Source organism: Python bivittatus, unplaced genomic scaffold (genome assembly GCF_059951505.1).
Source record: "Python bivittatus isolate LINGU-HERP-01145 unplaced genomic scaffold, Pbiv_v1 ctg000100_np1212, whole genome shotgun sequence".
Taxonomy (NCBI): domain Eukaryota; kingdom Metazoa; phylum Chordata; class Lepidosauria; order Squamata; family Pythonidae; genus Python; species Python bivittatus.
Window position 1 is genome coordinate 911,766 of NW_028277038.1, and position 16,169 is coordinate 927,934.

The 16,169-nt window shown below is 49.3% G+C and overlaps 1 protein-coding gene across 11 annotated transcripts in view; it reads right to left on the reverse strand.

Annotated features, from left to right (window-relative positions):
• ACACB (acetyl-CoA carboxylase beta) overlaps window positions 1-16,156 on the reverse strand; it is a 41,016-nt gene extending 24,860 nt beyond the window's left edge. For 6 of the 11 annotated variants that reach the window (XR_015795130.1, XR_015795129.1, XM_088135085.1 and 3 more), the window contains exons 1-11: window positions 15,644-16,156; window positions 14,979-15,276; window positions 12,407-13,053; window positions 4,720-4,852; window positions 4,215-4,353; window positions 4,016-4,125; window positions 2,545-2,626; window positions 1,900-1,998; window positions 1,509-1,618; window positions 651-761; window positions 109-318 (exon numbers count right to left, since the gene is read on the reverse strand). Coding sequence is in view for 9 of the 11 variants with exons in the window: in XM_088135085.1 (XP_087991211.1) it covers window positions 109-318; window positions 651-761; window positions 1,509-1,618; window positions 1,900-1,998; window positions 2,545-2,626; window positions 4,016-4,125; window positions 4,215-4,353; window positions 4,720-4,852; window positions 12,407-13,044 (1,632 nt within the window). In the remaining 2 variants the exon portion in view is untranslated. Of the gene's footprint in view, window positions 1-108; window positions 319-650; window positions 762-1,508; window positions 1,619-1,899; window positions 1,999-2,544; window positions 2,627-4,015; window positions 4,126-4,214; window positions 4,354-4,719; window positions 4,853-7,495; window positions 7,591-8,979; window positions 9,136-12,406; window positions 13,054-13,533; window positions 13,667-14,978; window positions 15,438-15,643 lie in introns of those variants that run through there. The other 5 variants (XM_088135082.1, XM_088135083.1, XM_088135084.1 and 2 more) reach the window with 5 other exon arrangements.
• Window positions 16,157-16,169: the final 13 nt, after the last annotated feature.

Genomic DNA, 16,169 nt, shown 5'->3' on the forward strand with positions numbered 1-16,169 from the left:
CTGGGGCTCCCTTCCAAAGAGTCACATCTGTGGTCGGTCTCACTTCTTTGCTACCTGCTTGCACCACGACTTCACACAAAGCTCCCTGGCACGCGAAGCAATGCACACCTGCTCCATGTACTCAAAGACAGCGGGAGAAGCTACAGTGGCCGGGGCTTCCTCGATGATCTTCTGGTGTCTCCGCTGGATGGAGCAGTCCCGGCTGAACAAGGAAATGGCGTTCCCATACTGGTCAGCTAAGACCTGGACTTCAAGGTGACGGGCGTGCTGCAAAAACTTCATCACGAAGATGGGGGACCCAGGGACCTCGCTTTGCACCTGTTGGATGAAGGGAACGAAAATGAAACGAAGCACAAACGCATCTAAATTTTCCAAACAGCTGGCTAGAAATTTGGGGAGTTAGTCCAGTGCACTGGGAGAGCACTCTGGGTTGTAAAGGTACATGAACCTCTCAATAAAAATCCCTTAATTAATTCCAAGGAATTCAATAATCTCTCAACGTGGAATTTAAGGAAGCTGAGGAAAGAGGATTTCATAAACTATGAGGAAGGACAGGCTGGTATTCTTTCTTTGGAGGAACACAAATGAGGTGGGCTACGTGGGTGCAGGGAACCCTTAAAGTGACGGGAAATCTGCAGCCCCTTCTTTACTTGTCTGAAGCGGGCGGAGAACTCCTCCGCTGCTTCCACGATCCGAATCCCTTTGCCGCCGCCACCCTCGGAGGCCTTGATCATCACTGGGTAGCCAACTCTCTTGGAAGCCTGATAGTTGGGAGAAAAGAAAGCAGGGAAGGAGAAGTCAGTTGTTGAAGAAGGCTTCTCTTGAACCCCACCTCTGAACTTCCCCTTAAAGGCCTTTGTTGCCCCAGATTAACCCAGCTTTCCTCAAAATTGATCTGATCAGGCCTGCTCCCCAGCTAACAAACAACCTTGGCATTCAGTGCAGAGGCATTAGGCCTCGTTATCCGCTTAATTATGGAGACAGTTCCATCAATAGCTAGATTACATTCGCGGCATATATTACCTAAACTAGTCGGGATAAAGCAGCATGTACCCGTGTGTTTGACTGCCAACCACTTTACAATTCCTGCAGCGCCTTATAAGCTCGCACAAATTCTAGGAACATGGGAACAGAGTAATGCTGAAAGAATGGGCTTTATTATCCTTTATTTATTAATGTATGTCGAGCAAGAAAAAAATGCCCTATGCTTAAAAGTCCACAGAAGCCTAGCCTTACACTGGATCGGGCTTTCCAATTGCCTCCCTCCCTGGAGGAGGGAAATGAATCTTTCAAGGAACAAAAGTCTGCCTGGTCTGCTTCCTTTAGCAGCCAGCCAGACATCCAGTAGGAAGCCCACAGGCAGGTCTAGTATTAAGAACACCTGCGCCCTTCCTCCATGCATAGCTGCCTACGCCTCTGCCGTTTTTCTCCACTAATGATATCATTATTAATAAAACTTTAGCTCATCAGGATGTTTCTGGACCTGGTGCTGGGGGGCTTTCAGTTACCTCCAAGCCTTCTTCCATGTCCCGCACGCAGCCGTGCTGATACGTTTCCAAGGGAACAGTGAGCGTTCCCACCTGCTGCTTCTCCTCCTGGGGCCATTCAGCCACTAAGTCTAGAAAAATTCACAGCAGAACCGTGAGGGAAACAGCTACTTCTTTAGGATCGAAGTAGAGGCTTCACCTCGCCCGGCTGACGCCAGAAACTAATGCAAGAGATGAATCAGAAGGCAAGAAAACTGAGGAGATTTCAGTCAAGCGGGCCGTGCAGCCCCAGCTGGAAGCTTCTTTTGATCCCATTATATCTGGCCTGGCCAAGATGGGGCCTGGGATCACAGCTGCGACACACCAAGTGAAGGGAGGGTGCAGCGCAGCAAGACGGAGGAGGGTCTCTTACCGCTGCCACTCCACGGCAGTGTTGGGATGTGGATGGTCTGGGCCACAATGGTAGACGCCACTTTGTCTCCCAAGGCCCACATGGCCTCGCTGGGTGGGCCTAGCAAACAGAGCAGAGAGGATCGGCCTGATGTTTTGGAGAAAAGGCTACCGAGAAAGCTCTGCTGGAATGCGTGAGGCTTGGACAAAGTGAAATAGCTCAGCTATACATAGGCAGGATTAGAAACACTGACGGCGAGCTCACTCGCACCTGTTTTGCCGCCAGGCATTTAACCTTGATTACACAGAAGCAGGAGAGGTCCCTTGGTTTCAGGAGAAAACACAGCACATCATTCAGCCTGGGTGGGTGCTTCAGAATTACAGAAACACAGATCTCTGCCCCAGAGAGATTAAATCTAAAATTTGTTTCAGAAGAACAACGACGAGAGCAAAAATGGGTACCCGGGAAAGAAAATCTACTTTTGCTACTTAGCTACAGCAAGTCTGGGGCGAAATTTCAGAGGGGATTACATGGAAAACACACACAACTTCAGTCTCTGCAAGGTTGTAAGGCGAAAGGTGAGTACGCAGCTGGCACAGAGACCAGCACCTTCTATTCCATCTGGCGCTCAGCTGTAGGTGTTCCAGAGACAAAACGGAAACCTACCTAGGAAAGCAATCCCATGTTTGTGCAGCAATTCTGGAAGTTTAGGGTTTTCAGAGGCGTGTCCCCAACCAGCCCATACAGCCTGGAAGGAAAGCGTTTCAGTGATTTGTTGCACCAGATCCCAAAGGGATCATTCTGACATTTCTGTTGGTTTCTATCAGTTCTATTCTGCCCATTATATTTACATCACACCTTTCTACCAGGAGTTCAAGGCAAGAGTCTCCCTCCTTCCCGTTCTGCTCCCACAGCAACTCTGGGAAGTAAGTTGGGTTGAGAGAGGTAGGATGCGTTCACACAGCATGCTTAACCAGGTCAGGCAAAGGCCTAGCAGATGCATTCACACAACACACAACAGGAAGAAAGCCCGGATGAGCCGACTTCCTTGCGACCGCGGCTGGCCAGTAAAGAAACTAGCAATTGTTTAAATAAATAAATCATGTTGTACACTGCCCAGAATTGCTTGTGTGAGATGGGCGGCTATATAAATGTGATGTATAAATAAACAGACAGGCAGACAGACAGCATTAAGCTTGTTTAAGGTTAATGCTAAGTAGTTTTTCCGAAAAAACGTAACTATTCTACGTTAAAGCTTTTACCAGATTTTTAGAAAGTTAAAGATATAAGTAAGAAAAAACAGCTACAGAGTAAAAAAACATGGAAAGTTTTGGGTGAAATTATCCAACCTATTTGGTTAGTTTATGGCTCAATACCTTATGCAAACAAGAAAAGGGATTAATTTAAAGACATGGTTAATCATGTTGGGTGGCCCAGGGAGCTTCCATGGCTGAGGGTGGCCTCGAAGGTGGGTCTCTCCCCACTTTTCCTCCAAGACCTTCACCGCTCGATCACCCTGGCCCTCAGTGTAAATTATAAATTCCAATAAATTGCCCCTTTCAGTATTTTAATCTTTCCTGGGAAGCCTTAAGAGCAGGGTTCCTCAACCTCAGCAACTTTAAGATGGGTGGACTTCAATGCTTTAAGATGGCCCAACTTCAATGCTGGCTGGGGAGTTCTGGGAGTTGAAGTCCACCCATCTTAAAGCTGCTGAGGTTGAGGAACCCTGCTTAAGAGAGTCCTTACAGCCTTAAATCAGGCTGTTCAATGAGAAGGCCTGCAACGGTGGACCATCTTCTCTTAAACCACCTTAGCCTTCCTAACGCACTTTCTCCTATGACGTCCTGCACAGCCTCTCAGGAGAGACAGCTGGGTATGTTTTCATTAGTCTTTTGAGATTCAAGAGGCTTGAACAAGCCCCCCCATAACTAAGGACAGAACTTAGAATATCGCCCAGAATGGCATCCTCCACTATAAACAGACGACCAGGGACTGCCTCAGAGAAAGGTAAGGGAAGAGCTAGAAAGGCTTATTTAAAAAAAACCTTGCCCTTAGGCCAACAAAACAAGCCTGTTTTTGTCCTCTTTGCCACAGTATTCACTGCAGCCCATGACAGACGGAAAAATTTGGTAGTTACCTGCACTGGAATTCTTTTTGAGATATCCAAAATCAATTCTACATTGGCGTAATTGTTGTTATTGGTTCCTCCCGAGACAGGCACGTAATGATCTGCCATTTTGATGTATTCTAGAAGATGTAAGGTTTCCAATCAAATTGTGTTGCTGCAGAAACATGCACACATCTGGGGAGAAGCAGACAATGCCTTTGCTACGTACCTGCATTCGCTTTGAGGTCCTCAGGCGTCACCATAACCACAAACCTGATGGCTCGTTCATTCCGGAACATTTCGTAGGCCCACCGACGGATGGAGCGCATGCACTTCACAGCCGCAATGCCATTGTTGGCAATCAAGACCTGAGAGCGGGAGGAAGTCATGCACAGGCCAGTCATCCCTCCGGAAACCGTACCAGATGAGAGGACACTGAAGTGAAGCTTCCCAAAAGGGAATCGGAGCTGAGTGGCAGAGCCCTCACTGTGCACAGAACATGTTACAAGTTCAATTCTGGACTGGACAATCCAGTTCTAGGAGGTCTTTCCCAGCTCAGCTGTAAAACTTCCAGCTGAGTTAGCATTTCCACTGAGTTTCTGGAATAGCTGACTTGCTTTATATAAATCCTTCCTTATATGTGCTGGGCTTTATATCAGAGGGACGTATTTAAACGGCAGCCACTCCAGCTGCATCACAATAAAAGGGTCACAAGCACAGGGAAGCTGCAATACCTTTTCGATAACACGGTTTCCTCCAAAACGAGTCACAAATTCAGCAGGTGATGCCACTGTGAAGTCCCTGTGGAGATCCAGCTTCCTCTGCTCCCGTCCTTTCTTAACCAAGTGCATCCCTGACATGCTGGTTCTGGAAGGAGGTGGAAACGCATCTATAGGCTGAATCTGCTCCTCAGAGAGGAATGGAAGGTGGACTTCAAACGAATAAAGCTATTATTTAGACTGCTAGGGAACAGCAGTCAATAAGGCATGCAGACGAAGGTGGGGCACGTTTCTCAATAAAGGCACAGTTGTTCCCCTAATTGCCAATCTTCAGAGTTCGGGCCAGGCATGGCTGTACAGCTCTGTTCTTCCAGAAGCAAAACCTTACATGCAGGAACTAGGTTCAGTAACAGCAAAAAATTCAAGAGCTCAACACTGCTAGATAAATTACTATACTGCAGATAAGACGTTTATATGCAGATGGTCTGTCCACCGCCAGCCCCTTCTCTCTGGGTGTCTCGGGCTGCAGCATTTACATTTTAAGCCTCCTCCTTCCACCCTTTTCAGTTAACAGACTTTTGGCAAAAGGTGGCACTTCCAACACAAAACGCACGCAACTTATGAATTGCACTGCCATAGGATAAAACGCCACTTAAACAGTGGCATTAATATACAAAGGAATGTTTACAGCGATCTGTCTACAAATAGTGTGTTTTCTCTCTCTCCCTCTTTGAATGAGGACGGCTGCTGGAAACAATTCGTGAGATGTCCTAGGATTGCAGGCTGTGAGCATGACCGAGAAGGGAAGAGTGTTCTCACACCCTGAGTTTTTATCTTTACAAACAAAATTATGGATTGTTCAGATCTTGCGTCAACCAAAACAACAGCTATAAAAATTCTCATACTTGAAATAAGAGCTCCAGAGGAAACGTGAACTTTGTCAATCAAAGCATTACATATTACTCAGATTAGGGCAAGGTGGACTGAACGCACTACTCAACTCCTTGTCAGAAAGCAACAGGCATACAGCAAAACCTGTGTGTGCCACATCACTTTTTTTTTTTAGCCCCAAGTACTCTTTACATTGCTTTGTTCTATAAAGCTTGGGGAATTATAATTTGTCCATTTTAAGGAGTGATGGTGGTTGGGATACGTATACATAATTGCTTGCATAAAAACTGGAAGTCACTTTATAGCCAAATAATACTGGAGCCCAACCAATTCATACACAAGGATCTGATGCAGAGGCTCTATTCAAAACCGTCACTAGACCGTACTTAAAAAATCAGGATGGGTTGCTGAAATTGCAAAACTCCCATTACCACACAACAACCATTAATCATTGTTATTGCGTTTCTAGTCTACAGTAGTAGCCTTCCCCAACTGGATGCTTCCCAGCAATGTTCCAATGCTTCTTGAAGCCTACCCCAGCTGCAGGCTGCGCTGCCGGAGAAGGCCTTCTTCACCACACGTGTAAGCCCATGGTCACGCATTAGCCCGTCTTCCTGCTCACAGGGGCACCTGGCCACATTTACAGCAGCCCAGGAAGGGCTCTGAGAAGAAGGAAGAGAAAACATACAACCTCCTCCCCGCAGTAAGAAACCAGCCAGGTGGGAAGGTGGAGTGAGCGGGTATGCTGGAATCCACACAACGCACAAGGAAAAGGCAGAGGGAGGAATTACAAGTCGCTTCTCCTCGTGGCAAGGCACCAGCAGACTTTGCCCCCCCGCTTCCCATAAGGGAGCTGGGGCCAAAGGGGTACTTCTCACAGGAAGCTGTTAGGCTGAACTGGCCAGCTGCCCCCTGGGGGACCCACCAACTATAGTCCAGAATGACTTTGGTGGCAACTCCCTGAATTGACACCTTGTCCTCCTCCTCGAATGAGTTTCGTTAGGCTGCTTGGCAAAGAACCGATCCTTCGAAAGCTCCAAGTTTCAAAAGTGACAGCAAAAAAAAAAAATTTAAGAAGGCCCAGAAGACAACTCCCACGGCCAACACCCAGATAAACAGGGACTGACACCAGACAAACTATCAAGCAGAAAACAATACCCTCATCAAGGAACCACCAAGGAGAAGGCCACAGCCCCACCAACACTGTATATAAACAGGGAGCCAACCCCACCCTCCCTCGCACTGATGATGTTACCTAGTTGGTTAATGAAACGTCGGCAAGCAAACAACCGAGCTCAGAGAGCACCAAGGACTCCACAGTTACAGCAAGTAACTGTGACCTTGTTTGCTTTTTCTCTGGCTATACAATTTTGCTCCATCACCTTCCAGAGTTAGCACCCAGTGGGGCCCCAACTAGCCTTACTGCCCCATCTTGTGACTTCAGACCATTGCTCTTCCAATTAACAGTCCTCTCCTTGCCCAGCTGCCACCCGCTATCTCGCCACGGCCACTCCGCCTGGGCCCTGCCTTCACCCTCCCAGAGAAACAGCTGCAGAATAAGATAGGAGAGCCAGCAAATGCTTATGGAGCAGAGAACAAAGACTAACCCACCCAGTTTCCCCAGACCGCTCGGCTTTAAAACAGTAATAAACAATACAGTAACTTCCCCTTCGAATAGCGAAGTGCCAACAGGATTCAAAATCCGGGATGACCAGCGATGAACAAGAAGGTAAGAACGTGCTAAAGGGAATCTTGACACGTTTAGAAGTCCAGGCAACACGAACACTCCGGAAAGGAGTGAAAACATACAGCCATAAAAAATTCAGGGAAGATGCACATGCTTGATAGCCAAAGAACGTAGAACATTATTGGGAAAAAAGGATGAGAGGAAATGTAATACCTGTTTGGAAAGAATGGATGGCCAGACCCCTGACTAGTAGCCTTCATTGGGAGGCAGCTTATCCTGTGCTGCAACATTTAGTTGCAGGAGCTCACCTGAAATGAGATGCAGGCACCACCATTTTTACAGAAATAACCAGACTTTTATCTCAGCATAAAATAAAATATGTGAGAAGTTCTCAGAGGAGCTCTTTCCTCCCATGAATACCTCTTGCTCCCCATCCTTATAGGCTGAGTGAGGTGGGTGGGGAAGAGTCTAGATCAATCCGATTGTGAGACCAGCGTTAAGAGAAGGTCTAAACAATTTACAACGTTGTACAAAAGTGAACTTTCTCCTTGTCCTCCAGTCTGCATACGGTCATAATTTGGTTATGTCCACAATTTTGTAGAGAGAGTGCAGTTATGTAGGTGGCTTGGGAAAGAGACTACCAGCAAGGACAGCTGGAGGCGGCTGTGGCGGCTGCAACCTCCTCTTCTCTGGAGTAACAGATGGTGCCAACTCCCACATCTGGATTACACGGGGGCATTTTGTCGGGTAGGGTGGGAATTCAGTAGTGGAAATGTAGGCTATGTTCTTAAGAAAATATATTTGGAAGCACAGAATCACCTTTCCAACTTCCCAAAGCAATGTACAAAACAACTATATTTTTAAAAAATCAAACCAGAATAAATAACAACTGGAATCAGCGCCTTCCACATTTTTCATTATTTGTTGTTGTACATTTTTAGATTGGGAGAAAGCCGAATGACCCGATATAAGAGCCACATGAAACAGAAAGTTTGGTAAAGTTGTTCCTCGCCTTAAAAAAAAAAATAGGAGAGAGAGGGAGGGAAGATGGGCCTTGGCAAAGAGGGCAGGCAAAAGTTAAAAAGAAGGCAGGAAAAAATACTTCTGATGCCAAGCCATGCAAAGTGGGCTTGTTTTAGAAGTTGGACAGTTTCGCTGGGGAACATTTCCTGGAAACATCAACAGAAAGCAATCACTGAAAAGTGAAGACACCCTTCAGAAGAACTTTGCTTCTGAAATTGTTTTGAGGAACTCTCCTCAAACATTTGTGCCCACAGTATCTGCCGTGTGCGTTTATTTGCAAAGGACTGTAGAGCCCAGACCGTGGAGCTGAAGGACAAAAGGGCGTCTGAGCCGTAGAGCCTCTGCAAACAACCACCGATGAGAAATCCCCCCCTCTCCTCTCAGCGGCCGCTTTCTCTACCTGCCTCCCCGGAGGAGATCCTCCTCAGCCCTCTAAGTGACCGGGAAGGAAGTGCCCCCAGCTGCGGCCGCCGCCGCTCACATCTCCCCTCCCCGTCCGGTCTCTGCAAAGGTCCTGGGGCCGGCCTGGCACACGAGCTCAGAACACATAAAGGGACGTTTATCTGGCTAACCGAAGCTGCCCCAGTTCTCTTTTGCTGCTCCGCTGCTGAGCAGACCGAAGACTTCAGCTGCCAAGACCAAATCCAGTTACAATTCTGCCGGCCAGTACTGACCTCAAAGGCGCTGCGACCAGCTCAGGCCTGCTCCCGCTTCCGCTCCTGTCCTGCTGCTCTGGAGCCCCCCAAAGAGCCAGGCAGGAGCCCGGTCGGATGCCACCCCTGCCGCTCTTCCTCCTCCTCCATTGCTGGGACGCTCCCTCCGCTCGGCTTCCCCTTCCCTGCGGGCGACTGGCCAGACGCTCAGCAGCTCTCTGGCAGCGCCTCCAGGCGGCTCAAGGGAGAAAGGCCGGCCTTGCGCTTATAACAAGAACAACAAGAACAATAATAATGCTGCTACGATACCAAGAGAAAAAGAAAAACGGGGGGGAAAACCCTAGATTTAAAAGAATGATTAAAATAAACATAACAAAAAAGAGAAAAATAGGAAAAAGAAGAGGATCCGTATAGTATTTACGGGTATTGACTTAAAATTAATTAAATCCTTAAATCTAGAACACATGGAGCAGTGTTTCTCAACCTTGGTGACTTTAAGATATGTGGACTTCAACTCCCAGAATTCCCCAGCCAGCATGGCTGGCTGGGGAATTCTGGGAGTTGAAGTCCACATATCTTAAAGTCGCCAAGGTTGAGAAACACTGATATAGAGACATAATTGCTTCATCTTTTCATTTGTAGGACGTAGAGACTTTTCAAAAAGACGTAACGCGTATTCTGAATCCGTTCTTTTAGAATCAGGAGGATGTTCCTTTCCATTTATGCGACCTTATCCTCTTGGCCCGGCACGGGGGTCACACCCTTTCCCCACTATTTCCAAGCTTGGATTGTTCCACAACACAATATCTCATGTGATTTGGCATCAAACCATAAGCGCTGACCTATTAAAGACCAACTATGCCGGCAGTTTGCAAGGCTGAAAGCAAATATCCCTGTTAAATATACCTAGACCCTAAAATCTGCCCAGATTTCAGAAGTTAAAGGCAGAGAACGGGGAACCGAGACGAGCCTTTTCACAGCACCTGCAGATGGGGGGGTGCTCCCCTCTGAAGACAACGCAGGATCCGTCTCTTCCCACCCAGACGTCTGGGAGACTCACAACCCACGAGATAATCACACACTCCTGCCTTTCACAACTGAGGCAGGCCCTTTGGTCTCGGGGGATTTTGCACCAGCCAGCTCAGACCAATTCAGGTATTATTTGGGGCTGAAAGCAACACAACCACAGAACCGTTTTTTTGAAGCAGCTAATGCAGAAATAACCGTAGTATCCCTGGGAACACAATCATGGCTCTGATGCGCTGGAGAGCATGGTAATCTCGTCTTGATTTCCCCCCCTTACGGTGACCACTCAGACGCTCCAGAAAGTTCACAAAAAGAGCAGAACGGAAAACACCCTTTCAAGGCTACAGATCGAGATGGATGCCAAAAATGACCATTTGGCATCAATGCAGCATTTGCAAATTAAGTGACCACAGAGGGTGCGCCTGACTGGGGGAGGCTGGTAAGAAAGTCCAGCCCATCTAATTTCACTGAGCAACTGGAAGGACTTACCTTCCCATACAAGTCTCTTCCAGGCTTGTGACCTACGTTCATCCTTTCAGCGTCACAAAGAAGAAAAATTCAGTCTTAAATCAGCAAGAGGCTGACACCGGGCCTCCCAATCATGATTTGGCTATCAACTGAGAAACTATCCTTGGCCCTTGATCTCAAGCAGCCTCTCGTGCTTGCTGATAAACATTTATTATCAGCACTGTAGCTCATTTAATGGCACTAGGAATTGCTCTGTTTTATTTGCATTTTATGTCCTCATTTTTACTGGCACATGTTGTGTACCCTTTGGAAAGGTCTTTAAGAATAATAAAAAAGGAGGATATAAATATGTAAAATAATAAATAGCGAGCGTGAAAGGGACAGAAAATATCTATAATGGAAAGGACCAGCCAATAATTATCTGCATCACCATCACAAGGATTTATGGCTTACGGGATCCGAATACTCTATCCTCTTGCTCCTCACTACTTTCCTGTTACATGGTGCTTAGCAGGTTCCCATATTTCAAAAAGCCATTAAAAAAAGGTGTTGGAGTATTTCATAGAAATGGAAATACCTCGTTGCTCTGGATCAATCCCTTTAAGTCCTTAATACCAGCACAAATAACTGCCGATCAAAGAGCCAGGCTTAAAAAGATTTATCTCAACTTCCAGGTAGAGATGTGAGAACCGGTACCAGCTTTCCCCAAGTTGGTGCCCTCAGACATTTTGACCTGTAACTTCAGCAAACCAAAACAAATTTGCTGCAAAAAAGCTTCTGCACAGAGAGTGACAGAGTAGGTATTCTTAAGGAAGGAGTTCCAAACACTTCTGAATTAAACACCTTTCCAATAACCATTCACCTCGCCTTTGAAAGTGATCATTGCAATACTTTAGCAATTTTCCCATGCAGACTGACAGGGAGGGAATTTTGCACCTGCAAACCCCAGAACAATTGATATTTCTGTCCTGGCAGTGCCACTTTCTGGCATTAAAATACCAAATATGGGAAGTCTGTAATACTTGAAACAGAGTAAAAAAAACCCCAACCAAACAAATAGGGCAAACACATTAAAACAAACAGAAGCCCAAACTGGGTTTTGCTCAGATTACTGAGTCAACCAGGAGAAATGACACACCGGTAAGCTTTTCCGTTGTTGTTTTTAAGCATTTTATCAGAACGTCACAGTACTGATATGATTCTATTTTAACCTCTTGCTGAGCCTTGCTTTCTCCTTTTCCAGTTGTTCCGGAGCACAGCAGAAAAGCCCCAAGATCAACAACTGGCATTCTTAGAGCAGTAAGCCACGAAGCAGTTAGGCCGATCCTAAACACACCTTGCTGCATTTCACATGGCTTAGCCTGAGACAAACGTGCCCAGAACTACATTGGGCTGCAGTCTGATGCACATTTACCCGAGAGGAAGCTGCCGTATTCCTCTGTATACTGTATCAGATCAGGACATTCTGGTTGCTGAAGCTAGCAGGACTGTTTTGTCTATCAAACTCAGTCCATATCACACAAATATATTTGTCAGAATAGACACACATGCACGCACACATATATATACATACGCATTCCCCTTTTAATTCATTACGTTATGTACTAATTATTCTGAGAGGTTTTCAACTGGCAGGCCCCCCAGGATCCCTTGGGACAGAAGCAGTCTATGACTCTTATATATGAAATAAGGTCTGTTGTGCATGGAGCAGCTACATGTACATTTTAAAATGGCAATGGTACAAAATACTGAAAACAAGCCCCAAAAAATGGTCAAAATGCAGATCCAAGCTACTAAAATAAGGGTTCGCTGAACAGTAGCTTGGATCCAGAGGTCAAACGCCTCCTGAAGTAAATCGCATTTAACCAAATGTTGGAAAACGAGAGACAGCCCATCCTGACCCTGCTCGAGTTGGTTGCTCCCGCCAAGCCAGCCGCGCCACCACATTGCCTACCTCATGACCATGCTAGCTTCCGAATCCACGGAGGAGGAGGAGGAGGAGCCGAGGTTGGCCAGGCAGCTCTGTCTCCTCCGACCCGTTGGAAAGGCTCCCCCGGCTACAAGCTCCTCATCAGAAGAATTGTCTTCAAAGGAGCCCAACACAAACTTGGGCAAGGCTGGCTGCTTCCTTTGGGCCGGGCAGGCGGCCTGCTCTTCGCACGACAGGGATCGCATCTGCCTCAAGAGCTGCGTTGTGGAAACACTGACAAACCGGCTCAAAGGCTTTGTGGGATCAGCAGCCGGAGACAGCAAACAGTCCGAGGAGGAGCGGGGAATGGGGGGCTTCAGTTGGCAGGAGGGGTGTGCAGGCTGCCCAGAGGGATCTGCGGGCACCTGGCTGCGGAGAGGGGGCTGGTGCGGCAGGGTTGCAGGGGCCTGGCTGGGCTCCGATGGTACAGCTTTCATCCCATCCTCCGGGAACTGTGGAGGGGATCCGCTGGAAGGCAGCTCTTGCACTTCGGGAGTGGTCGGCTGCTCTGGGACAGGATGCTCAAGCTTCAGTTTTTCCGAACCAAGTGGAGGACGTTTCGCCATCTTGATCCAAACCAACCACACCCCAAGCAACAAGGCCAAGAACACTAGCAGAACCATTCAGGAACCCTAGAGATAAGAAGAGAGTAACGGCATTCAGCTGGGGAAGGAATACTTGTGCACGCAGAGGGGGTGGGGACTCAGAATCGTGGCCTTGGACCTGAGAGTCCAGCAACTTCGTATAAGGCTCGTGGATCCCCCTCCCCCAAAGTGTACCTTAAACAAAGAGATTGTTTTGACCCTAGAGAAGTGGCACTGGGCAACCTCGGTGTGACATGTACAAGCCCAACGGCGGTCCCCTAAATCACCTAGCCTGCTGCCAACTGCGCTAACATATACTAACCTGTTCTAATTAATGCATTCACCCCAAGCGTTCAAGGGCTAAAATACCAATGCCTTCGCAACTCAGGATTGTGACTTTTTTCTTGATCTAAACCAACTGCTGAATAAAAAGAGGATGTGTAGAAATGGAGGGAGTTACTCACACACAAATAGGAAGCCACGCCAGCAGCCTCCCTCCCTCCCTCGCCTCTTAAGTTACAGACTTACACGCACATCAATAGCTCACGGCTCCAGAAAAGGTCCCCCTCATTTTAAAACATCTCTCCCAGGCCTGAATTCCTGCTTGCCGGGCAACTCCTCTGCCTGAGCTATAGAGATTCTTGCTATTTTTATCCTCTACAAACAGCATCCTGGTTGGCTGCGGTCTCACACCAAGACCCCAAATATCACAATGAGGCAACTCCCCTGCTCCAGCCTCTTTGGGCAAGGCCCTCCCCCTGCACTCGGAGACCCTTGGCCTCAGTTCCGAAAGCCACCGGTCTCCTACAGTCAGGTCCAATGGATCACCAACCACCACCCTTGTAACCACAACCGATACCTTCGGGGACTAAGGTCGTATGAAGTTTCCTTCTCTGACCTGGATCGCCAGGCAACTTGGGACACATCTCAGGCTTGGCAGCAGAGAGGCATTTCCACTAGTATTCAGATTCCCAGTCCTTGACCACGCCGCAGCCTGCCCCTCCAGCACGCAGCACGCGATCCAGACTACTGCTCGCTCACGGCTGGTTTCCAATCTGAGTAACTTTCTCCCTTTGAACTGTGTGCGTGTTTTAATATTGCTGATCCCACTAAATTGAGTAGGACTTTCCGAGAAAGGAATACAACTACAGCCTCGGTTAAATCAAAACCTGAAGCTTTGCTAATCAGGCCAATATTTCACATTTATTAAGGGGGGGGGGATTCCATAGTCAAAAGAAAAGGGAAACCATAAAAAATTTAAAAAGTGAATAAATTTGCTGCCAAGTTGTTTCAGACAAAAATACACTCAGAGTGCCATTAACCTCCTGTCCCATTAAAGACATTTACAAAACGCACCGTACCCCAAAGAGGAGAAGCTCCTCGCAGCAACTGCAGGGAGCCTCGCGTTTGCGAAGTGCTGTATCCAACGGATTACCTACCTAAAGCTGCCTTCGCTAATCACCACCCGCCACCCTTCCCAGCTTTCTCTAGTACAGTAATACACTTTCTACAAAAACTCACTTTCCTACAAGCTGATTAGCCTCTGCTCCTCAGCAGCTGCAAGTCAGGGAATGTCAGATGAACCTGATCTTGGCAGGGCAGGGTCACAGGCACCCCCACGCAGACAGGCGTATGTGCACGTTCCCATCATTAGTGCTGGAGCCAAATTAGCAAGTTGATGGTCATGCAGATAACAAACAAAATGTACCGTCACCAGCAGTACATCCAAAGTCTTCATTAGTAGAAACTTGCCGATAAACAATAACATCATCAACTCAGATAACTTCATTACAGCCGTAAGGTCAGAAGACAGCGACCTTCTGGCTAAGATCAAGTGTAATAACAATATTAGAACGGGACAGCGCAAAGCAGAGCGAACGAGTTCTTTCTTTCTCTCTTTCTCTCTCTCTCTCTCTCTTTCTTCGCCGGCGCACTCGCTAATTTTTAAATATTTTGGCTCTTCCGCTACTTACATCTCAAGCCTGCGGCGGTCCCCTCGGAGCTGGGTGCCCCCGGCTCGGACACCCTCCTGCTGTGCTTGGAGGAGCCTTCCTCCTCGCTGCAGCTGCGGCGGCCGGTGCCAGCTGGCGCGCCTCCAAAGCGCTCTGCCGAACTGGGCAGTCTGATTTTAACCGGGGTAAAGTTCATCTACCAGGACAGAAACTGACAGCTGCTGTGAGCGACGGCGCGTCCCCCAGACGCCACGGAGTGCCCGAGGGCCCCAAACGTCGACGCAGCAACGACTTCTAGCGCCTCACCCAGGCTTCCTCGCTGTAAGCAGAATAGAAAAGCCGCGCGGAACTGTGCTGAAGACGATCTCTCCGTCGCGAATGAGCACCAAACCCCTACGGAGCGCGGTTCCAAGGAAGCGGTCCTTGCTTTGCCGCGCATTGTTCCTGCACGACTCCGAGCAATCGCACGGCAAGGCTCGGGCGGCGGCGGCGGCGGCGGCGGCGGCTCCTTTCGCTCCCGATGCGAGCTGGCGCAGAAGGCCAGGCCACGGGGAGCGCGCGGAGGCTGCCCGCCTTTCCTCCCTCGGAACCCTCCCGGGGCTCGGCCCACGCGCTCAGCCGCGGTTCCTCCCCAGACAGGTCTCCCCGGGTAGGGAACTCCCGCCGCAGGAAGGGATGAGACTCACGCGCGACGGGAAGGAAGCCGCCCCGCAGAGCCGCCGAGGGGCAGCAGAGCGGCGACCGCGGCTGAGAGGCCGTCCCCCCGCGGGGCTCGGAGGAGCCGGAGCCTTCTGCGGCGGCTGCCGGGCGGGCCGCCGCCAAGCACCTGTCGCGGAGGTCTCCGCTCCACGCGCAAAGCGCGGGGCTCGGGCCGCGGCGGGCCGCTTCGGCCAAGGTGAAGCGGCTCTGAAGGCGGGGAGGGGGCGACGGAGGACGGGCAGCCGCGCCTTTCGGCGGGAGGGGCCGCCGCGTGCGAAAAAGCGGAGGAGCCGCGGCCCGAGGAGGAGGCCCCCCCGCCGAGGGCCGCGCCCCTGCGGCGTGTGCGGGCCACGTGGGTGCTCGACGGACGCGGCCCCCGTCTCCCGGGGCGGGCCCGCGGCCGCCGGGAAAGCCCGAGCCCCCAGCCCAGCGGGCCGGAACCAGGAGCGCCGCAGCCCCCCTCTAGCGCCTTAGGGCGCCGCTTGCCGGGGGAGGCCCGCTTGGCTATCCGCG